The following is a 23,148-nucleotide window of genomic DNA, read 5'->3' as shown; positions in this document are numbered from 1 at the left end:
TCTTTTGAGCCAAAATCGGCCAGAGGTAATCTGTTCTACTTCGTACTTCACTGTCCTCTAGTTTGGCTATGGTCAATGGTCGATGGCCGACCAAGGTGTTTGATATTTGTTGAAGTCAATGTGATTATTGCACATTGCATTATTATTTTTATTTCAATGAATATATTAATTATGTAACTATAACAAATATAATGCAAAACTAATGTATTGAATAACGCTGCAGGCTCTCAACACAGGTTAGTAACTACTTTTAAACTTTGTTGCAGCAAACGTGAGAACGTAATAGATTCCCCATGCCACTTTTTATGTATTCACGCCTTTCAAAATCCCAGGCAATGCTAGTCAACCTGCGATGCGTTTCTGCGCATCCCTCTAGATTGTGTACATATAGGTCTATAGTGAACCAATCGCATCAGTCTGGGGTAGTAATTAGGCAAAGGCTAGTCAATTTCGCCATAAATTGTGAGAAATTTGCCCAGATATTTTTTTGTTAAGACGGATGCAAGTGAATCCATGGTTTTGAGTAGTAAAAAAATTTTCTCACGGTCGTAGTCACGGTTGCGTCGGGGTTTTTTTATGGGAATTGATGTCCATGTGATATACTTCCTGTACAGATGCACGTATTAGCTCTGCCCAGGGGCCCGCGTCCGATGTTTCGATCGCATTTCGTGTTCGTGCATGGTGTCATGTCTTTGTATCGCCGTTAACGTATTGTGAATCCTGTATGGTGTTATTTGTTGCATTATTCTTGAACATATGATTGTGATGGCCTTGATTATGACATTGTCTACAGTTGTTGAGCTAAAGAAACAATCCAACACAATGGCCTTGTAAACTTGTTGTTCCTTTTTACCCCTTCATGTCTTATCATGGAATGGTGTTCATTACATATTAACAAATCAATAAGTGCAACAATTATTTTGTAGAAATTGTGTATTGCAGAAATGTGTATCTAGCCCTGCCCTGTGATTATTGATTGACTCTTAAGTTTATTGTTTTATGCACTTCTCATGACTAAGCTCTTTCATGTTTTTTGTTTTATTTACTTCTGTTCTTAATTATCTTGAATAAGTAAGGTGCTCTGAGTGATGCAGGTTGTCAGAATTTCAATTTGTGTTTTATAAAATTGCACATAATGAAGTATAAAGTTGTTATTTCCTTCCCTAGAAAAAAAACTTTTTTTATCAATTTGCAATAAGTGAGATGAGTGCTTTAGTTTCACTATGACTTTAGTTCGATTGAAAAACAAACATGCATTTTTTTATATTCCATCAGCAGCAATTTTGATTGGCATTATCCACTCAGTGTTGGATAGGCATATAATTGCAAACCACCAGGTTTTACGGTTAGGTATAGAAAAAAAGTATTTATGGAACATTGATCGGCATTTTAACCACAAAAAATTTAATTCCCTTAACTAAGATCATAATGATATTGACAAAATTTTTACAATAGCATTGAGTGAAAGAGTTGTGTCATTTCATGAAGCGTCAATATCAACAGTTAGTTTCACAGCACACCTTTTTTGCTAAAAAAGTGCATCGTTCGTGTTATATCACATGCTTGTAACCATAAAAGATTTAAATAACATTTCCTGCAGTTGAAGAAATCGGGATAGACTACATGAAATTTTTACTAAATTTGCAGCCTGTAGAAGTGTTGCATGGGCTATGACTGTAGGTATATAAAAATAATGGTTCTAAAAATTATTTCTAGTTCATTTTATTATTTTTTCATCTTTTTATGACGTGTACATGATTATTGCTCATCATGCCTATCACCATGAAACATTTTTTAAAGATATGAAGGTGTATCCGCACATATATGTTTGCCTGTATATTATAATGCTATGCGTTTGAAACAACTTGGCTTGATTTTGTTCATTCATCGGGTTACTACAGAAATCATTACTTTGGAACAGCATTGTTGTTTGTTTGTTAAGTTATTAGTTTGAGTATTGCCTTGCTTCTCAATATTTTGATCATTAATACATTTCTCAATATTTAGTGTCATAAACATAATACAAATATTCACTATCACAGTTTGAATTTGTTGAACGCCTATGCTGTAAAGAAATAGATATCATTCATTATTCAACATTATGATATAGCTCACAATTTTTGGCGTTTTAGTGGCCTTTTCCTAGGTACATATTTAGTGCTCATATTATCATAGTGTGTATGAACATCAGTGCTTATCAGAACACCATATCCCAGTGGTTTTAGTTCATACAATTTGAACAATGCCTAAAGTGTAAAAAGTGTTGGATAAACACCATTTCAAAATGCAGCGAGCTGGCAACCTAGTTTGGGCCAAATGGGTCCATTTTGAGATAAACATGAATGCTAGGTAATCATTAGATGCTATTTCATTCATTTTTTTATAAGTTTGTAGAGTAATATAGTTTATTTAAAATGATTCAAGTATTAGTCATCAAAGGGAAATAAAATCATCAGTATTGAAACTGTACATACACAGCACAGTGTCAGCTATTCACCTGTTGATCTAACAGTTCTTTATCTAAACTGTTTTTCATGTTTATTTGAATTAGTGAGGTTACAAAAGTGACAAGTAAAAAAACATACTGTGGCAAAACTGAAAGTTGTTTATTTTACAGGAATCCTGCACATGCACACCAAATAAGCAGGATTTATCAAAGGATTGTGAGTAATACATACAGTTATTTTATTACTTTAAATGTTTTATTTTGTTAGTATCATATCACCTTTTTAAAATTATTCTGCTATATTTTAGTTTCATTTTATCTACCACAAAAGACTAATGTTTTTCTTTGATCAGTGCATGTAATTTATATTGATAAAGATGAATGCTTGCAGGAAGAACCTTCCACTAGTATGGATCCATCATGTTCACGTAGCGGGTGTGAGATCTATGATGGAGCTAACATAGCACCCTTTGATATCAAACAAGAGATTAAGACTGAAAGTGACCCTGTAAACGAGAAGCCAGTAACCTCTCAGAACAATGGAAGGCAGCAGATCGACGATATCGAGAGAGAAGATTTCGACGAAGAAAACAGAATTCTTAAGCATTGTACGGGAATGATTGTAGATGGAAAAATTGCAGCGCCTGCCCACTATTCTGGAAATCTTTCCAGTGCGAATTCCAGCCTAGCGTCCAGTTCTGAGACAATATCAAATCTTTCCAATCTAATTAATACAACACATGATTACAGCCTTCCGGGCTGTAGTAAAGATGGAGATGACTCTAACACAACTATTAAGAATATGATTCATTCTAGAAAGTATGTGGTGCATGAGCAAAAAGAAGATTTTATGCAGAAGCTTTTGAATAGCAATACACAGGAGAAGAAAGAGTTCCCTAAAGGAAAATTGTATAAAGGAGATAAGATGGATTGCGACAATGAGGAGGGTTGTGATATAGACGGTGTAAGTGGTCCGTCAGTGAGGACCAGTTCTAACGCTTCGAGTATAGGAAGCTCTAGTTCAGACAGTACCAAGGAGTTCAGTGTGCCGTCCACCTCGAATGCTGAGAAGTTGTTGGGCCTTGATGACAGCAGGAAGAACGAGCCAGGGAGTTCAAAGTCTTCGGTAAGTATGAATTTAGGCTTCACAATTATGAATAAAAATACTTTTTACTACTAGTTCCCTACCTAAGTGAGCCTTTCGAATAGTACATATTCTTTGTTTTCAGAACTACAACTACTGTGATGGCGAGGATGATTCGGAAGAGGAAGTTGTTGAAGAATCCTGGTGCACATGCTTATCATCACATGAGGTAAGAATTTAACGTATTTTTACAATCCAGGAACACTACACCTTGATGTTTGGACTTCTCATTGTTTAGGGAAGGAAAACAACGTTTTTAATTCACTTATGGAATTATGGTTTCTTACCTTCTTGTTTTATTTTCAACTTTTCAAGCATTTCATGGTAATTTGTATCTTAATGAAGTAAATTGTTGTGGGTAGTATTTTACATACTTCCAGTAGGTAAATGCCAGTTTGAGTACATGATGCGGGTGTGACGTCAGCAACACAATACTATTAAACAATGTTAATGTCCTTTCTATATTTATTTGCATTCAGATGTGTTGTTACTACTTTATAGTAAGAAAATAAGTAATGTAATGTATTTTAAAATGAAAATGAATTTCCATGGAGATCATATCCGATATAAACTATTGCGTAAAATTCAACACGAATTCCGAGAGCCCATGAAGTTTCCTTGTAGCAGTTACAAATTAAATAATTACGCGAGGTGTTTTTCGGATTGTTTTATTTTTGTTGCTTTTTATTTTTATCCATGGTGACAAATTGAATTCAGATAACATGTAAAAAATACGTCACATTTGTCAACGTTACTACTCCCACACTTGAATAGCTTAATTACCTACGTCCCTAACATGAGTATGAAATTGTTACCAGTTTTCATTACACACTAAATTTCGTATTTCAGGATGATGACGAGGATGATGAACCAGAGCCTGAACCAGAAAGAATTTGGGTAATTTACTCTATTTACTTAATTAATACTACAGTCCACGGTCCGCCATTTTGAATGCAATGCTCTAAATTCATGTTTCATTCTCTTTCCATTCCAAGGTTTGTCGACCGGGATGAATGTTTCATGCGCGATATTAATATTAAATACTTACATTTATCGGGTCACCAGACGGTGGGTGTTAAAGTTAGGAATTTTTTTTCATAAAAAACGGCAACAAGGTTCAATTGTCTACTTTGAATAAAAACTCATTAGTATTTTCATTTCATGAGGAAGTTTCAGTTTTATATAGCTTCTTGAGGACAAAGTTGTTGGTATGGACTGACTCAGGCAAAGATTGTTTACTAAGTTTATTTTAGTCCTTCCGGGCTCTGAAAAAAAAAACAAGAGAGGAAGTTTGTACCTAAGTTAAAGAAAAGTTGAATAATGGTTAGTGTTTGCTGGTTTTGCAATAATTGTAAGTCTGCCTGTAATGTTTGCCATTACTTTAATTGCGCCTTTAATTAGATCGAGCTCGTTTAAAAAAAAATCGTAACGTTCATTCGCTTCATTGTATGATAACGTTCAATTTAAACTTTAGATGCGCAGTAACGGCCTTTTAACACAGAAATAAGGAATAGTTACCCCACGATGGCAGAGAAACCGCGGGGAGCGACAATTTCTTTTGTCAAGAGATACGGCTGACATAATGGCATTTTGTTATTTCTTTTGTATGTACCAGGAACTGAGCACAATACAGCCGAGTTAGCAAAATTCACGGAACGTGATTTATTTTGTCAATTTAATTAATGACTGCCCAATGCTCATGTATGGTGAAGAAACACGTGCAAATATGATGATTTCAAGATTTTGTCAGTTTGCATTTTGCAGCTATTAATAATTCAATCTTGATATACTTAGTTTGTTGTGTCATGTGTAAACGATTTTATATTGGTTGTTTGGCACAGCTTCGGAAAATAAAAACAATATAACTGTGACTTGAAAATGAATAAAATGTTCAAATTCAAATGTTTATTTGAAAGAGATTCATTGTTTTTTATAAAGGTAAGATCTTAAAGTCTAGTTGTATTCTGTATTCATCTGCGGACACCGCAGCGTAACTAATAGCAGTTAAGATATTCAGAAAGCGGCTGTCGATCATGTATTATTCATTTGAAGCAAGATACATAGCACATCTATCAACAGTGTTGCCCTAATCTCGATACAACTTTTTATTTACGTTCTCTTTATAACCAGTCGAAAAAATTTTACATAAATAATTTGCAAGGAAATCGTTTAAATTATGTTACCTTTTTTACTAGATTACAAAAAGTAATATTCAAATTAGGAAAAAGATTCGTTATATCTTGGTGCAGTTTGTAGAAATTAAACTGAGTTTTTGAATAAATAAACTTTTAAAATACTTAGTCTAGGTACTTCTGTTTAATTTGATACTCATATACGCGCTCCTTTTTTTTTGTAATTTCTTCGATGAGGTGGGATGAATAGTTATGTGTTGCACTTGAGTGCAAAGATTTTTCACCTTGTGCTCTTCTTTTCAAAGCAACTTTGCACTCTTTTATAAAAAATAACTATTCATGTTTAATTGTTTTCGAGGAGAGTTATGATTAGTTGCTTGTTTTATGTTTGTTGACTTTAGATCTCAAAAATTGTATGTATCTCAAATATAAGAGCATACTATGTATGATAAGCAAAAATTGATCGCGGATGTCCCACGTTTTAATATGATTGTCAATTTAAATCATATTCAGAGCTGGTTGACGGCGCGTGCAGTCGTGCATTCACACTTATATACGGTCCATGTCTTGTCGCATGTTGTATCTAATTACATATATGTATGCAGTGGAAGTAGTTATCAGTAGCTATAGTTGAAAACCATTTCTTCATATTAGCATATACTGGCCAATGTGGATTGTTAACCGATGTCTCCATCGGCTAAGCTGTAGGTATGGTGAGTTAATCATACAAACGAATATGTGTTATGTAGTCCTACGAATCTGTCTTGTTAAGTAAAGCAATAAAGTTGATGTATTTTTATCAACTTTAATGATCACCCCTGTGCCAGTACTAAGAACTAAGCTACTTCAGTCCCCGAGCTCACTTTTTAAAATTCATGGACCAACCAAGCTCTGCTGCATTGATGTACCTCTCTATCTCCTTTACTTGATAATATTACTATCCTACAATGAATATTATTAACCTATATTCTTCTATCACAGAGGAAGCGTCGCCATGAGCCGCCACCATCGCAGCCTAGCAAAAAGTTCTGTGGAGAAGGTTCGTCATCATCGTCGTTGGGATCTGACGGTTGGCGCTCGCCCACTCCTAGCTGCAGTCTGGCCAACACAAGCGCTATTCAAGGCCCGCCCGAGATCAAACCATGGCTTAGCAGGTTAGTGCAACCTCATTTCAAACTTGAAAAGTTTACTGAAGACAGGCTAGTAAGATTAGCAATTCTTGACATCAAAAAAATTATGGCAGCCTAAAAAGGCCCAACGTTCATCGCTTCCTACCGCCTTACCACAAAAACTTTTAAACGTCAGTTTATGCCTTGTCTAAAAAAATGACAAATTATGACGTTGATATATGGTTCATTTTGGAGCCAAAATTTTATTAGACAAGTGTAAAACAGGGTTTAAAGTTTTTGTAGTAAGGCCCTTTTTTTTTGTTGTCGCTGGGCTAAAAATGCTATTACGCATCCCCTTCCCGTCGGGGGACGGGAGAGGGGTATGTGGGACTCCCCTGTAAAAACGTTCCCGGTATACCCACTAAAAAGGCCCAGCGGCACTCCGACCTCGCCTGAGTGGAGGGGGTCTGGGAATCTATGGCATCCAGTCCCCCACCGGCGATTGCCCGCCTTACGGCAGGCCCCTCATTCCTCCCCCTAGTGGGGATGGATCCTTATAATGGCCGGAGCGCAGGGGTTGATCCTTGTGATGCAGGCGGTGCACAGTGATTCACTCTAAGGCCATAAATCGAAAAATGTCATTGGCTAATTCCCATTAGATCTACTTACTAAGTGATTAACAAGTTAAGAAGCTTCCGAAAACTCTAAATACCCGTGTCATAAGGTCAACTTATTAACCACTTTTGTGCATCGGAAGTTAGCGCATCTCGAGTCTAATTATCGCAACGTGTGAGTCATCAAAACTTAACACTTTGTTTTTGAGTGTCACTATTGCAAATCAAGTGTTTACGTATGGTGATAGTATGGAGGTCCAAGACCAAGGTATGTACTTTTATTATCAACTACTTTTTTATTTTTTTTAATGCGCTTAATATTTTATTTTATTTTTTTATTGAAGGTAGCGTTTTTGAAGATTTCTTTGGTATACTTTGATTTCATTTGGACCTATAACTTTTTGCTGCTCACTGCTGCACTTGAGGCAAATGTTTTTCGAATAAAGAGGATGTTCTTATAAAACCATATAAGTTTCATCTGCATCTTTCTGCCCCTTCTTGGGTTAAAGGAGTGTCAAAGTATGCATGTCCATAGTATTGAAAAAACTTTATATTTTAAGTTCAGCTTTCATGTTGTTTTAGGTAAAGCTTCCAATTTCGAGGACGACTATTTTTGACATTTGGCACTCTAAAGACGGTAGTCCAAATGAAAAATGCAACATGTCCTGAATACTTTGACCGAAACATCGTGCCTTTCGGATGACATCGAAAATATCAAACTAGAGACTTTAAGTAATAAAATTATGAATGTATATGAACGAATTTCTCATTATTGGGCAAAATCAAATCGTAGTAGGTCTAAGTTTATAGAGAAATATTCAGATTGGCTGAATGTAGTTGAAAATATTGATGTAGAGCGAATTGAGTTACATGTATCTCAGAAGTCTGACAAAGTTGAACCATCAACTTCTTCATTCCTCCTTTCTAACAGGTTTACGAAAGTTACCTGTCAAAAACAAAAGGTGTACTATCAAAATTTGTACTAGATTTGTTATCTGTTTGTAGTAAATACTTTTGAGCTTGAATGTATTCTGGTATATTTTGTGTTTTGTGTGTATTTCCAAAAATGGTTGTTCATGTATTTTTGCTATTTTATTTTATTATTTTATGGTTGTTTTTAATATAAATAACCATTATTTATATCGATTTTTCATTAAAAGTCGCAGTATGACATGTTTTAGGTTTATCGTCTAAAACAAAATTACTGCGAGACATTTTTACACCTAAATAGTATGATATTTTTATAAAATGAATGTGATTATGTTATAATTTTAATAATTTACACTTATCTGAACATATTTCAACGTGTAAAATAAATTAATTAAAAGTATTTGTGAGTTTCGTATTTATGGCCGCCTTTGTATGGAACGTGAATCACTGTGCGGTGGCGCCCCCGCGCCTGTCGCCCGCTGATCACCCCCCAGGGCGGATGGGGACGGAGGTTGTATTCGCCGTCTTCTGCCCCTTCTTCGTCTACGGAGCGGCACCGCGAGAGGATCGTTCTCCCGCATGCGCTCCGCAGCTTCCTTCTGGGACATGATGTCTTCACAGAAGGAGGCTACCGCTTCCCATGTCTCTTCACCTCCCAGCATGGCAGCAATCACGCTGGGAAGCGAGAGATCGTTCCCGACCACTGCCATCAGGGCGCGGCGGGGTACAGCCCACGATGTAGTAAGGCCCCTAGTGTTTTGGCTGCAAAAGCAATGGATGAACTATTGCAATATTTATTTTATAATATAAAATTCTAGATACTAAATGACCTTTGTTCTCAAGGCCATATAAAGGACATTTGCGTCTTGTCCTTTATGAAAGTGACTTGACAAAAAGTGGCATGACATACTTTGTTTTGTCAATTTTTTATTTGTTTTTGTCTGACAAAAATCCTACAGAAAATAACACTCGGTATGCTTTCCAGAATCATAATTTTTCCAATTATCACTTGTTAAGCGCGTAGTAACAAATACGTCAACATTATTGTTTTTTGCAGTCCCACCTTGCACTACGAAATCTTCGTAAGCAAACTGTTTGATGATCTAGAGAAAATATAAGGTATCATAAGCATAATGCTGACAATGCTGACGAGCGTACAAAAAAGTATAACAGTTGACATTGTCACTGGGAGCATAAATCGTTACATTATTTGTAGTAGCAATATATAGTAGTTACAATATTCTGTAATAAGTCCGTGCATTTATATCACATACGACAACGATGATACAACCGACGGAATTTCAATAATTTTACAAGACACCCATTGAATTTGTACCCAGGTTCAACAACTGGTCCAATGTGGAGAAGATCCAGGCTATAGATGAGTTGATCAGCTGCTGCGACCCGAGTCAGGTGCGGCACATGATGAAGGCCATTGAGCCTCTCTTCCAACGCGACTTCATATCCTTGCTGCCGAAGGAGTTGGCGCTCACTGTGCTCGGCTATCTACAGCCTAAGGATCTGCTGAGGGCGGCCCAGACCTGTCGCTACTGGAAGTAAGTGTCATAGCACTATTGATCTCCTTAACAATAATAATCAATCTCGATATGACTTTTTATTAAAAAGCGCATGTTAAGCATTTGTTTATTTGTTAGGTAAAAAAGTCCTATCAGCAGTGTTTACCTTTAGTTGAGTAACCGATACTGACGTCTTCTATAGTATGTGTTAAACGCAAACTAAAGTTGCATATTCACGTCCATAGATTCCTTGCCGAGGACAACCTTCTGTGGAAGGAGCAATGTCGCCGCATCGGCATCACCACGCTGAAGAAGATGCCTCGTTCGTTCCCGCGCTGCGCCAGTCCTTGGAAGGCAGCCTACATGCGCCAGTACCTCATTGAAAACAACTGGCTGCACAAGCCCGTGGCTTCTCCCATTATCATGCGAGGCCATGATGACCACGTCATCACCTGCCTCCAGTTCTACGGCAACAGGATCCTCAGCGGCAGTGACGACACAACCCTCAAAGTGTGGTCGGCTGTCACCGGCAAGGTGAGCGGTGTAAAGTATTACATTTATTTGTATCAGTGCACATTATCATACCAGTTATCGGTACAAAGTTATATTGATCAATTGTGTCGATTAATACAGTTTGAAGGCGATATCAATTGAGTTTTTTATTGTCAAGTTAAATATCAATTGTGATCTTATTGTGAGATGTTTGTCATACTCAAATGCTGCTGGAAGATAACACAATATTAAATTTTGCAGTGCCTACGCACGTTGGTGGGTCATTCTGGCGGCGTGTGGTCGTCGCAGATGGTGAACAACTTGGTGATCAGTGGCTCCACTGACCGCACCCTTCGCGTGTGGAATGCTAAGACTGGCCAGTGCCTGAAAGTCCTCGCTGGACACACTTCTACCGTGCGTTGTATGCACCTCCACCAAGACAGGTAAACTATACTCATGCGTACTTAAGGAAATGTCTACTCCACAAACATCATCAAATGAGCGGGTAATTCCATTTTCAGTGTGCTACAATGTTTCAATATGATAAATGTCGAACGTATGCAGCTATATTAATCAAACTCTTCGCTTTAAAACAGGAAATAGCGACTCTCAATCACAATATGATATCATCTGTTTATTACTAAACAAATGAAGGAGTATCATGTTTCCAAATAAGCTGGCTAATCATTCTATGTCTAAATACAAATGTACGTAACAGCTAGGCGGCAGTGTTTTTGTTATTGTTGCACTATTATCAAATTACAAGGCAAGGAAGGATACATATTGAAGCCTTTATTATTTCATCCCATTTCAAATGTTGTGCCGTTCTTTGCGCTGTGGTGTGATTGTAATGCCACGTGTGCTTTGCGAAATAAACAGTTCATATTGTGTTGCAAATATTTTTTTCAAATATTTTATATAGCACTTTTTTACGACAAGTAATTGATTCAACATAAGCTTCACGCAGCAAAATATATGTTAAGACAAGATACCAAGATACATCCACAGATTAGTAAATTACGACGAAATAAATTCAGCTTGCGATAGAATAAACAAAATTGTAAACAACGTCATAAATTATCGAGATCGTTGTAATTTGTAATTCATTTCAATAATATAGATAAATATTGTTTATCAAAATATTGCAACAAGCGAGCGTTTATCTATTTCTACTGCGAACAATAACAAATACGGTGAAGCGAAATCGCACTATAAATAGTATTTGAGTTGGTTTAGACAAAAATGGTATAATTGCTGAGAAATAAATATACTTAATTCTGATAAAAGTAGGATATGAAATGTCTGAATTTCTCAAATAATCACATAGATGGGGAGAGTCTTAAGAACTAGACTCAAAGTGACCTACTTGTCAAAATTATCATGTATTATCTAAGATACAAAAATTCTAAAATCATTTATCTGATTAATGAATGTGGGTCAAGTTTTAGTATGTGTGCCTACAGTGGACTGGCTTCAACATTGCTGGCTTGGCAACAAATGCTGAATAAATTAAAAAAATCATTAATTAATTAAGCCTATGCGATTATAATTTACTGCTCTGCTAATATTACCTATATGGAATTTTTGCCGTTATCCTATAGAAGAGACTGAAACTCTTCTAGAAATCTTCAATTTATTATCGCAATGAACGCTTTTAATAGTAGGAGTAAATAAATCTGAGCAAAATTTCCTCGATTTTGCAGGGTTGTGTCTGGGTCCCGCGACGCCACTCTCCGGGTGTGGTCGATCCCCGACGGGCGTTGTCTTCGCGTGCTCATCGGCCACTTGGCGGCCGTGCGATGCGTGCAGTACGACGGCAAGCTGGTCGTGTCCGGCGCTTACGACTACTTCGTCAAGGTGTGGAACCCTGAGACCGGGGACTGTCTGCACACCCTCGCTGGACATACCAACCGGGTGTACAGTCTACAGGTGAGTGATCATTTATTTCACTAGCTGATTCAGGAGAAAGTAGCCAATAAAATATAGCTAATGACTCTTAGAATGACGTAGCTCTGGTGACAGAATTTTCAAAGTAATACAAACAGACTCACAAACCTTATTTGCTACAGTATCATATTTATTTTGGTAAGGAATGATTCGATAGTGTACGAAAAAGCCATTGTATGAATAATACATACAATTTTAATTTTGATGTGTTGAAATTGCAGTTCGACGGGATTCACGTGGTGAGCGGGTCCTTGGACACTTCTATTCGCGTTTGGGATGTGGAGTCGGGCCAACTGAAGCACACGTTGACTGGTCACCAGTCTCTCACCTCGGGCATGGAGTTGCATTCCAATATACTTGTGTCTGGTAATGCTGATTCCACTGTCAAGGTCTGGGACATCACCACTGGCCATTGTCTGCATACTCTTTCTGGTGAGTTATATTTTCTATCCTATTTTTGTGTTTTAAACAGTATGCACATTCAATTGAAGGGAAGGGTGGTGGCCACTAGAGACTTTTATTCCCTGGGTCAGGGTTCGATTTCCTGGTAGAGCGGCAATTGCGTTGTGGGTTTAAAGTAATCTCTATAGGGCAGCTCTGGGTCTAGTTGGTGGTGATACATATCTAAAGTCCTGCGCTTGTTCCCTCTCCTTTCGCATCAGGCTATGAGTGTGAAGGAATAATATAGTCCTGCAAAGCTGATAACCTCAGAGACAATTACAACTTACTGTGGCTTTTGGATTTGAAGACGATTTTGGTTTTATGAAAAGTATTCCTCGACAATTCTCAAGACACAGCCTGTAGCCTAGTTTGAGGGTCATTGCCAAACAATTATTATAACTTTTTTGATGAATAAATAATTTTAGATTTTTAGAATTTTTGAATTGTGTAGAACTACAAAGTAAATATAAAATTTATTTCCACAGGACCCAACAAGCACCAGTCTGCCGTAACCTGTCTACAGTCGAGCAACCGGTTCGTGATCACTTCGTCCGACGACGGCACGGTGAAGCTCTGGGACGTTCACACGGGCGAGTTTATTCGCAACCTCGTGGAGCTGGGCTCGGGTGGCTCGGGTGGCGTCGTGTGGCGCATTCGGGCCTCCGCCACCAAGCTTATCTGCGCAGTGGGATCGCGCAACGGGACCGAAGAGACCAAACTCTTAGTTCTCGATTTTGACGTCCCCGGCGCTTGTCGCAAGTGCGATGAATAGCAACGACTGAACCGACGCCTCTTGCGTCGCTACGCAAACCTCTACGCGCCCTGGCAGTGTTAACGTGCCTGCATTTGTGTCTGTGTCGGTCTACATAGTTGTTATTTATGTCTTCACCTACCTTTGGTTCAAATATTTTCAGGCGATGATGTGATGAGGATGAATGTCTGTATAAGGTTCGATATTATCATTACAGCTAAACATACATTTCCACTATAGCAATGACGGGAACTAATACAAAATAATAATATTTTACACATTACTTAAGACAAAACTGTCTTTTAGAAATTGCTAATTGGCACAGCTATAGCATAATAACCCATCAAGGAATGTATTTATGCAGCATGTCTTCAGATCAAAGCGCCAATAGTTATCCATCTGAGTAAATTAACTAAATACATAATTCGCCACAGCATTGACTCCTATTTTGACTTCACACGACGTCGACACACGTCACTTGCCATTAAACGTCTGTGAATGTCAAATAAAGGAGATAAAATCGGTACTTTGATGAGTAATACTTCTTAGAATCTTGTGCAGACCACCAGTACTCGATTCGTTGCGAAAGATTTTGCATATCATAATATAATGTAACTGCTTTTTAAATGTAGCTGTGGCGAATTAAGTGTTAGACCGACCAGTACGAAGCAACGGCGACAGAGGCGAGGTTCAGTCGGTTTATTTTCGAGCATCGATGTGTTCGGAAATCTGCGTCAATAATTTTGCACGAGGTATTGCGGAAGTGTGAATGTACACCGTTGATGTGGCAAGGGAATAAGTTGTACCCACCGGACTGTTACATGTGCAACGTGCAAATGGACATAAATTTCTTACTATAGTCTTGCGTAACTCAAGTATCCACGATGTACTCAATAATAATCAATTCAATACCATTACTATAGTTGTAGTTGTTAAAATGTTCAGTAGATAAAAATGGTGGCTAAACAACCATGTTGCATTGCCAAATTCCTTTATTTTTTACTCTGTGTTCCAAAGAGATGAAAATCGGAATTATGTTAAGTTTTTATTTTTTTTTATTTTTAAGATGCTTCTCCGTGATGGCCCTTCTTACAACTCGGCACAGTAAATACATATAATAATGTTGTATCTCGGCACTTAATGCGTCGTTCCAATTAAACACAACAATGGTTGACTTAGAATTTTATTACCTCGTAGTAAAACCAGATTTTTCCACACATGACTTTAATAATTTTATTTTGGTGACTTGATTTTATTCTAATGCAAATAATTGTATGCATAATTATTTACAATAATGACATTTGTATGATTTGATAATTATTATCGTTCATTTCAATTTTCACGTTTTTAGTTAGAAATATTTAATTATTATTCAATGTTCAATTTTCGTAATTATTTAATTATTGATTGAGTGATTATTTATTATTCAATTTTATTTTCCTGACAATGTAAATTTTTGTGTCGTCCTCAAAAATGTGTTATTTGTTTATTTGAACGTTATTAATTATTTTTATTTTACTGTGTCGTCCCTTATTATCTCAGTTTAATGGCCAGCAGTTTTATCGCTTAACTCTTTAATAGTCACTTAAGATAATGTATGTCTAATATTTTAAACATTAATAAACATTTCAGACTTGTAATGATACCGAATTAAGATTTAAATTAATTAATTCTCAATGGTGTTAGTATGCGCGTATGCAATTGATCTTTAACGTAACGTGATACAGCGGGTGGCTATAATACACTCGTTGTACATGTATTTATTTGTTGTGTATATATACAAATAATAATGTGGTCATTGAAGGTCGCGTTTATATGTAGCCGCTGCTCTTCATAAATGGCTGTAATATTAAATAATTAAACGAAGACTGAAGCATAGTTATAGTGTAATATTTAAAGTATTAAATTGTAGTTACTCCTGTACTACCGACCATCACACTCAGCTGTATGTCTTTGTTGTCTACAATTTCTCCCCTTTTGTAAAACATTAGTTTTTTTTTTGTTATTAGCTTTTAAGAACAGACGCGGACCCTGTCGTCACATTAATGGAAATGAAAATTTAATAAGTTACGGCTTACTGTAGTAGTATTACTTATTCTTTTTAGTTAGAAATGTAATTATTACCTTAAGTAATTTTTAAAACCAAAATGTTTCCATAGCTGGGGTTAGAAATTAATTTATTTAATGTAACTCTGTAGCAGTCGCGTACATTACATTGTAATCCAGGGGTTTGACACGTTGCCTGATACTCTCGATATGATCATTCAGTGCTGAATACGCTTGTTCATTTCTCACACATTGCTCAACTTTACTATATAGTTATATTTCTAGCCCCGAAGTACCTACGGCATTTTCTTTCGAATCTATTTAATTTATAATGTTCTTCATCAACGAATACTGTCAAATTGAATACGAGCGAGTGTACGCCGTGTAATCAAATGTGTATTTCTGAAAAATTGGGGTGATGAGATTAAATGGGGCAGTTTTGATCACAAACAGTTTTTTATTGTAGCGATCGCACGTGACAGACGATTCGCAACGGCAATTGTATATTTAATTCATTATTTTGTATAATATAATCATGTAAAATAGGTTTATTAAACATCCTCGATAACAACATTGCCCTGCAGAATGGGTCGATCGTAACTTGAATTAGTTTGGGTGCGGGTCGGCTATGCGTGTGTTTCCTGAATCACCCGTTCGAACAAATGACTGCACAACTTTATGTTTTAATGGTGGTATTAGACGGCACGATGTTTGGTTGTTATTATTTTCATTATAATTCTTCAATTCCTTTTGCTTTTATGTATCATTATGGATTAATAAATACAATTGTTTTCAAGTTTTATTTTGTTTTAGTTTTTTTATGAGTCAAAATAGCCCAATTTTGTTATGTTTCTGGGAAATCGGGGAATTCCTTCCCTTACCTGGATACAATAGTCACTTGGGGATAGTGCAGTTTCCCAACAGGGAAAGAATTCCTTGTGCTTAAGTGTAATCAATTAATGCATGTCAAAATACTAAAGATAAATAATAGGGAAATTTTATTAACACTTCACTATAAAATTATTTTAACTTGAAGTTCAATTACTAATCTCTCATGGACGGCTATTATTGATGGGCGATCGAGTCCTCTTTCAGTGACGTGAACGACTCCACGAAGGAAAGAATGATTAGCGGAGATGCTGTAAAGCAGGTACGCATCTTCAAGTGAAATCTCCTAAGTAGCGTCGTCAAAATGCGATCAGTCGGGGAACGAGGAACCTTGCTGCCTAGGCCCTCATACGCGATCCTTGCAACCTGCCCAGCTTTTGTCTTTTAATAACCAATCAATCAAGAAAATTTTTGAGAGGTCTCGAGGGACCCAAACACCTATTTAGTTTACTCGCAAATGAATTTGTGGGCACCAGTTATTATAAGAACATCATTGGCAAACCTTGTGTGCAGTAAGAAGTAAAAAAGATAACAGTCAGTCTTGCGAAGTCTTGCATTATTCTTAAGGTGGCTCGTGCCAATGATTTATCCATACAAAAAGAGGATAAGAATTATAGCAGTACTACTAGATATTTTGCAATTAAACTAGGTACCAAGTTTTTGGCCATAGTTATCGTGTATCTCATCCCAGCGACGGGTGCCAGCTTTCATCTCTTCGTCACTGGCGCTACCTCTTTTCCACAGTTTGCTGATTAAATGGCAAGCATTTAAGCGTGAGCACGCATGGAAAGGGCTCGCGCTAAGGAGAGGTTTCGCTTTGTCCAGATAACAGGGTTGAAGTGACCTCGTCCGATGCGATAGACAGTCGCCTCGTAAGTAGTTTCCTCATTACAAGTAATAGATATTAAAAATATACAGTATAAATTTAAAAAGATTATTGTCTGTATGCTAATCTGCAGCCATGTCTTCTTTGACGCTGTCATAAAAATTACATTTATATTTTTGAGTGAATATTTAAAAAACGGCTTGAAGCCGTGGTGTAAACCGACAAATTACGTGTAATCTGTAAACTAGTGCACGCTAACACGCTGCGGACATGTTTATCTATAAGTTCGTGGGATTTGGTTTTGATGACACCGGTGAGTATCTCTGTTTGCAATTACAGGGTAGCGCGACCGTTTGGTTATCACTGTGCTTCTCACTGCCGGTTCAACTATGAACTACCACTGCAAGTACACACTATATGAGACTTCTCTTGCAGCGACCGACGAATCCACTGACGCCTACGACCCGCATGCTCATCGCATTGTTGCCAAGCCTTGCACGTAAGTCTGCTTATCAATTACTTATGCTATTAGCGATTTATAACTGCACGAGAAGTTTCAGAATAAAATAATACCTGAGCTTCGTGTTTCGCAGGTACGGAGAGACCATGATGCACATGCTGAAAGGATGCCTGGGCGCTGGGCTGCTCGCTATGCCCAATGCCGTGGCCCGCATGGGCATTGTACTCGGAGCTCTGGGCATCATGTTTATAGGAGCATTTGCTACTTACTGTATACAGATACTGGTGGGGTACCGCTCCTTTTACATCGAATCCGTTTCGACTCTCTTCCGTTCAAAAAGTCGCTTCCCGCTGATATTATCTATTATTGAGAGCTTCGCTGTTGTGACTGGAAAAAACAATTTTTGCAGTGAATATTTCTCCCGACATAAGCTTATCCGATGGCCGGTCGAACTTTCAGCTTGCCATCCTGCAGTTAATGATCATACACTTCTGGACACATCTATTGGCCCACCTTAGAGTTTTGGTTTCGATGGCCCCTACCGAAATATGATTGCTAGATTGAAAAAAACTGATGATGCAGTTTTAAACCTGATACATTTTACCTTCTTTTTCGATCGTATTGTTTTAAATTTGAATTTGGAATACCATACGACATGGAGCTACGCTTAACAAGTCGGATATGTGCCTCGTTAAAGGCAATTGATTTTTGAATAAAAAACATGTTTTATCAAATAAAGGTTTAATTTAATAACGTGTGTTGCTTCCATGGGCATCTACCACAGCTCTCATACGATTAGGCATAGAGTTATCAACCGCTCTATGAAGTTTTGAGGGATCATCTCCCATTCCTCTTCTATGGCAATTTTCAACTCCTGCAACGTCTGGGCAACTGGCTGACGAGCCCTAACACGTCTTTTTAGCTTGTCCCACATGTGCTCAATGGGGTTCATGTCTGGGCTTCTGGCTGGCCAGTCCATAACTGTGATATTCACATCCCGAAGATATTCCCTGACAATGCCGGCCGCATGGGCTCTTGCATTATCATGCATAAAAAATTTGGGCCCACATAGTCCGCGTATGGTATCACGTGAGGTCCTAAGCACTCACGAATGTACCTTTCAGCGTTTAATGTTGGCAGCCGTGGTCCTGTAACAACCTCAAGTTGAGTTTTGCCGCTCGCGGATATACCGCCCCAGACAGTCTTTGAGCCACCGCCATAAGCAACCATCTCTTCAAAGCAGCATTGTGCGAAACGCTCTCCCTTACGTCGGTAGACCTTCTTCCTTCCATCATTGCCATGAAACACAATTTTGGACTCATCAGAAAGAGAACACGGCTCCAATCTTGCTGTGTCCAATTTAAATGACTGCGTGCGAAATGAAGGCGCGCTGTTCGGTGGGTTCGCGTTAGTTTGGGCCCATTAGCTGGCTTGTGTGGTACCATATCGTGTTCTTTTAACCTTCTCCGAACAGTTCGAGATACTCCGTGGAAGTCGCGAAGTTGTTTTTGTGTCTCAATGGAGGTAAGGTGACGATTTCTCAAGCTGGTCATCACGATGAATCGCTCCTGCCTTTCAGTTGTGACCCGAGATCGTGGCCTTCCTTGGCGACGAACAAAGCCGCCAGTCTCTAGGTACCTCCGATAAACATTTCAGACCGCAGATCGACTTAAATTAAGTTGAGCACTCACGTTTCTTTGGCTGCGTCCGGCCTGAATAAGTGCCACAGCTTGGGCGGCGACTTCAGGTGAAGTATCCATAGATTATTGAGAGAACCTCACCTTAATGTAAAGAATAAGTAATGTTTGTTGCAAAACCAAAGATATCAATCACTTTTTCAAGAATTAAGTCCAAGTAAACCAATAAAACCAAGTTTTCTTAGTAATCGACTGTTTGATATCAACAAGCAGGCTCCAAATTGTCTCTTATTTCTTTAAATTCTGTATTCGAAATTAAAAAAAGACTATTGAATGAAATTGTGAATGGGCAAGGTTGAAAACTGCATACAAACCTTTTGCTCGACCTAATATAAAAAATTAGCTAGGACCAAACGAAACTGAAAATACAAGGTGGGCCTATAGATGTGTCCAGAAGTGTATATACAAACTTAATAATTGCGCAAGAAGATTTCACTTTTACCGCCCTTTTAAACGTACATTACGTAGATTAGTGACTCGTATTGTTGTACACAGGTGCTCGCGCAGTACCAGCTGTGCAAGCGTCATCGGCGCGGCTACATGGCATACACTAAGAGCATCCGTGTTGCCATACTGGGCGGACCTCCGCAACTACATTGGTCTGCAAACTGTTTTGCCAATTTAGTAGACTTTTTTCTTGTTTTTTGGCAAATTGGTATTTGTGCTATCTATTTCGTGTTCGTCGCCGAAAATGTAAAACAGGTAATGAACTTTATAAACGCGCGATGTAGTGACATTCAATAGGGCACATTATCTACTGGCTACTTATGTTTATGTCCACAGGTCGTGGAATTCATTGGCTACGAGGTGACAGTACGCAGGGTCATTTGTTACTCTTATCCCCCGCTGCTGATCTGTAGTTTGGTTAAGGATCTGAAGCTATTAACACCCTTCTCGACGATCTCAAATGCTTGTGTGCTAGTGGGATTAGTCCTCGTGTTCTTTTATTTGGTGGAAGATGATGTTGTACTTGATGAAGACAAGTATAAAGTCAAGGGACTTGAAGATATTCCAATATTTATTGGTATTACTCTTTTTGCGCTAGAAGCAGTCGGGGTGGTGAGTGCGTTGTTGGTGTTAATTGATACCTACCTAATAAAAGCAATAGTCGTATATTAAATTACTATACATATACAGAAATCATATAGACCAGTTTTAGGGTTCCGTACCCAAAGAGTAAAACGGGATCCTATTATTTTAGCTCCTCCGTCCGTCCGTCCGTCCGTCTGTCACCAGGCTGTATCTCTAGGTAGAGAGTTGAAATTTTCACATATGATGTATTTCTGTTACCGCTATAACAACAAATACTGAAAACTAGAATGACATAAATATTTTGGGGGGCTCCCATACAACAAACGTGATTTTTTCGCTTATTTTATAAATAATGGTACGTAAACGTAACCCTTCGTGCGCGAGTCCGTGTCGCAATTGGCCGGTTTAAAATGAGCAATTTATTTAGCACTAATTTCCGCGCGCGGCTTCATCATCTGGGGCTTCTAGTAGCCGGATGGTGACAAAAGTAATCCTGTGTCCTTCTCCTGGGTCTAAGCTGCGTCCCCTCTAATTTAAGCTTAATCGGTCCAGCTGTTCACGCGTGATTACGTGACTTTGATATAGGGATTCCTTTTTATATCTATAGATAGATATACTTACAAGTATATAATTTCCAAACCCGTTCGTTTCCGCAGGGTCTGTAACAGGTGTATACCGACCAGCGGTTCCAAAGAATCCCCCCTACACACAAACTTACAAATTTTACCTATGTACCTATTTATCTATAATATAAAAATGAATCGCAAAATGTGTTGGTAAGCGCATAACTCAACAACGCCTGGACCAATTTGGCTAATTCTTTTTTTGTTGTGTTTGTTATTGTCAGGAGAAGGTTCTTATGAAAAAAAAAATAGGGTAACGTAGAAAAGTCAGTTGACGGGAGCGAAGCCGCGGGCAAAAGCTAGAATCTTTATAATATTAGAATAGATGAAGTATTCCGCATCTTACAAGTTTGTCGTTTGTGCAGATCCTGGCTCTTGAGTATAACATGGAAAAGCCTAGGGAATTCACCGGGTTCTGTGGTCTCTTCAGTGTCGGCATGATGATCATTCTGGCGACCTACATCGCACTGGGTGTTTTCGGCTATCTCAAGTATGGAAACGAATGCAAAGGATCTATAACGCTGAACTTGCCGCAAGATGAGAAGTAAGTAGTTGAAAATCATTATTGGCTGGAAAGAAATGCGCAATGCTGTAAGGCTTAGTAATAACAGGGAGCCCTAGAATAGATTTTGGGTCTTATTCACGGGTCATGCGTGGGATGATGGCGTGATCATTGTAGGATATCGTTATACTACTTGAAATTATTGATTTCTCTAACTGAAACACAATCCACACCCAAATATTTGAAAGTGGATGACGTCCTCTGGATGATATTTAATATCTCTGCATGTCGATGGTTATTCTTTCAGAAAAGCGCAGGTGGCGAAGCTGACATTCACTATAGCACTGTTTCTGTCATATCCGTTACAAAACTTCGTGGCATGGCAGATTGTGTGGCGTAAGACGCATAAGAAAGTCTCAGATAAATGGAAACGTACAGTTGACTATGCTCTCCGCGTCATCCTTGCGACCATCCCGTGTAAGTACATCAATCTTTCAGTAGTATGTGGCATCCCTAACACCGAAGCCACCCATGTATAATTGAGAAAAGGCTAAGCAGAAGATGAAGATGATAAATGATGGCAAGGAATAATTAGAACTGTCAGGTACCTCATGGTATAGTGAAAGAAAAATAATTAAGAGTTACGTCATATACCGGCCTTAATTGGCCCTGTACTTACTGTATTATTGCCATTTACACACGGTTTTTCTTCTTCTTCTTAAATTTAAGAGCCCAGCTCTTGTCGGTGCAGCTCCTTCCATTTACGCCTATCTAGCGCCAACTCCTGAACATCCTTATACGTCACAACATTCACCTTCTCTTTAATTTGTTTCATGTAGCTGTACCTTGTACACGGTTTTTATTAGGTACTATTTTATTTTGTATGTCGCCACCAAACCACGGGACTATAGCCGGATTTTTGGAAGGCGAACGTGGGGCCGAAGCCAACACGCTGAAGCCCTTTTAAGACAAATTTAATGAAATGGTGACACTATTATTATTTATAATTGACATGAGGCGTGGTGTTTCAGTCGGGATGGCGGCGGCGGCGCCTTCGCTCGGAGCCTTCATGGGCCTCCTCGGCGCTCTCTGCCTCACCATGGTGGCCATCTTGTTCCCCGCTCTCATGGACCTATGCGTCTACTATCCCAATAGATACGGCTTTATGAGGTGGAAGTTGTGGTCTGACATATTTATCATCGTGTTCGGCATGGTCTGTTGTGCCTCTGGCGTTTACACCAGCGTGCTAGAAATGGTCGAAACCTACGATTTGTAATTTTATTGAAATAAAAGTATTTTTGTTATAGTGTTTGCTTTTTTATTTATAAGCTTTTACCTACTAAACTAGTACCTTGATAATTGGGACAAGATAAAGAATAAATGATGGGCGTTTTGAATGCTCTCTTTATTATTTAAATTTTGGGCAAAAAGTGCTGTTTAGCAGTCAGGTTTAAATTAATAAACGATTTTGAGTTTGGGTTAGAGTTTGCAAGCGAATTTTCAGTCTAAATATAATTTTCTGAGAAAACGTAGGTATTAAGGCTCAAATGC

The 23,148-nt window shown here is 38.2% G+C and overlaps 2 protein-coding genes across 4 annotated transcripts; both read left to right on the top strand.

The window, feature by feature from the left end:
• The first annotated feature begins 49 nt into the window (after positions 1 to 49).
• On the top strand, positions 50 to 16,371 carry LOC110378181 (F-box/WD repeat-containing protein 7). Of its 3 annotated transcripts, none has more exons than XM_021337325.3 (13): positions 333 to 462; positions 2,133 to 2,349; positions 2,618 to 2,663; positions 2,838 to 3,572; positions 3,676 to 3,759; positions 4,440 to 4,487; positions 6,704 to 6,876; positions 9,716 to 9,931; positions 10,138 to 10,426; positions 10,646 to 10,827; positions 12,088 to 12,313; positions 12,553 to 12,763; positions 13,258 to 16,371. In XM_021337325.3, exons 2-13 carry the CDS (start codon positions 2,285 to 2,287, stop codon positions 13,542 to 13,544), a joined length of 2,562 nt encoding a protein of 853 aa, XP_021193000.3. In that variant the 5' UTR covers positions 333 to 462; positions 2,133 to 2,284; the 3' UTR covers positions 13,545 to 16,371. The 3 variants fall into 3 exon arrangements, with proteins under 3 accessions (XP_021193001.3, XP_021193000.3, XP_049697132.2); XM_049841175.2 differs by lacking the exon at positions 333 to 462 and adding an exon at positions 531 to 722; XM_021337326.3 differs by lacking the exons at positions 333 to 462; positions 2,133 to 2,349 and adding an exon at positions 50 to 236.
• A 1,010-nt stretch (positions 16,372 to 17,381) lies between these two features.
• On the top strand, positions 17,382 to 22,903 carry LOC110378186 (proton-coupled amino acid transporter-like protein CG1139). Its single transcript, XM_021337338.3, has 8 exons — positions 17,382 to 17,596; positions 17,719 to 17,782; positions 17,877 to 18,027; positions 19,936 to 20,142; positions 20,224 to 20,499; positions 21,461 to 21,639; positions 21,905 to 22,074; positions 22,629 to 22,903. Exons 1-8 carry the CDS (start codon positions 17,554 to 17,556, stop codon positions 22,871 to 22,873), a joined length of 1,335 nt encoding a protein of 444 aa, XP_021193013.2. The 5' UTR covers positions 17,382 to 17,553; the 3' UTR covers positions 22,874 to 22,903.
• Positions 22,904 to 23,148: the final 245 nt, after the last annotated feature.

This window comes from Helicoverpa armigera, chromosome 1, assembly GCF_030705265.1.
Source record: "Helicoverpa armigera isolate CAAS_96S chromosome 1, ASM3070526v1, whole genome shotgun sequence".
Lineage (NCBI taxonomy): Eukaryota > Metazoa > Arthropoda > Insecta > Lepidoptera > Noctuidae > Helicoverpa > Helicoverpa armigera.
The sequence above is the reverse complement of the archived record's forward strand: the minus strand, read 5'-3'. Positions and strand labels throughout refer to the sequence as shown.

What these genes read in the sequence shown, in the direction of transcription:
- LOC110378186 (XM_021337338.3), top strand. Translation starts at nt 17,554, where the DNA reads ATGTTTATCTATAAGTTCGTGGGATTTGGTTTTGATGACACCG. An exon ending in ATTTGGTTTTGATGACACCG is followed by an intron (nt 17,597 to 17,718) that starts GTGAGTATCTCT and finishes CTTCTCTTGCAG; the next exon opens with CGACCGACGAATCCACTGAC. An exon ending in CATCCTTGCGACCATCCCGT is followed by an intron (nt 22,075 to 22,628) that starts GTAAGTACATCA and finishes GTGGTGTTTCAG; the next exon opens with TCGGGATGGCGGCGGCGGCG.
- LOC110378181 (XM_021337325.3), top strand. Translation starts at nt 2,285, where the DNA reads ATGCAGCGAGCTGGCAACCTAGTTTGGGCCAAATGGGTCCATTTTGAG. An exon ending in ATCAAACCATGGCTTAGCAG is followed by an intron (nt 6,877 to 9,715) that starts GTTAGTGCAACC and finishes ATTTGTACCCAG; the next exon opens with GTTCAACAACTGGTCCAATG. An exon ending in ATGCACCTCCACCAAGACAG is followed by an intron (nt 10,828 to 12,087) that starts GTAAACTATACT and finishes TCGATTTTGCAG; the next exon opens with GGTTGTGTCTGGGTCCCGCG.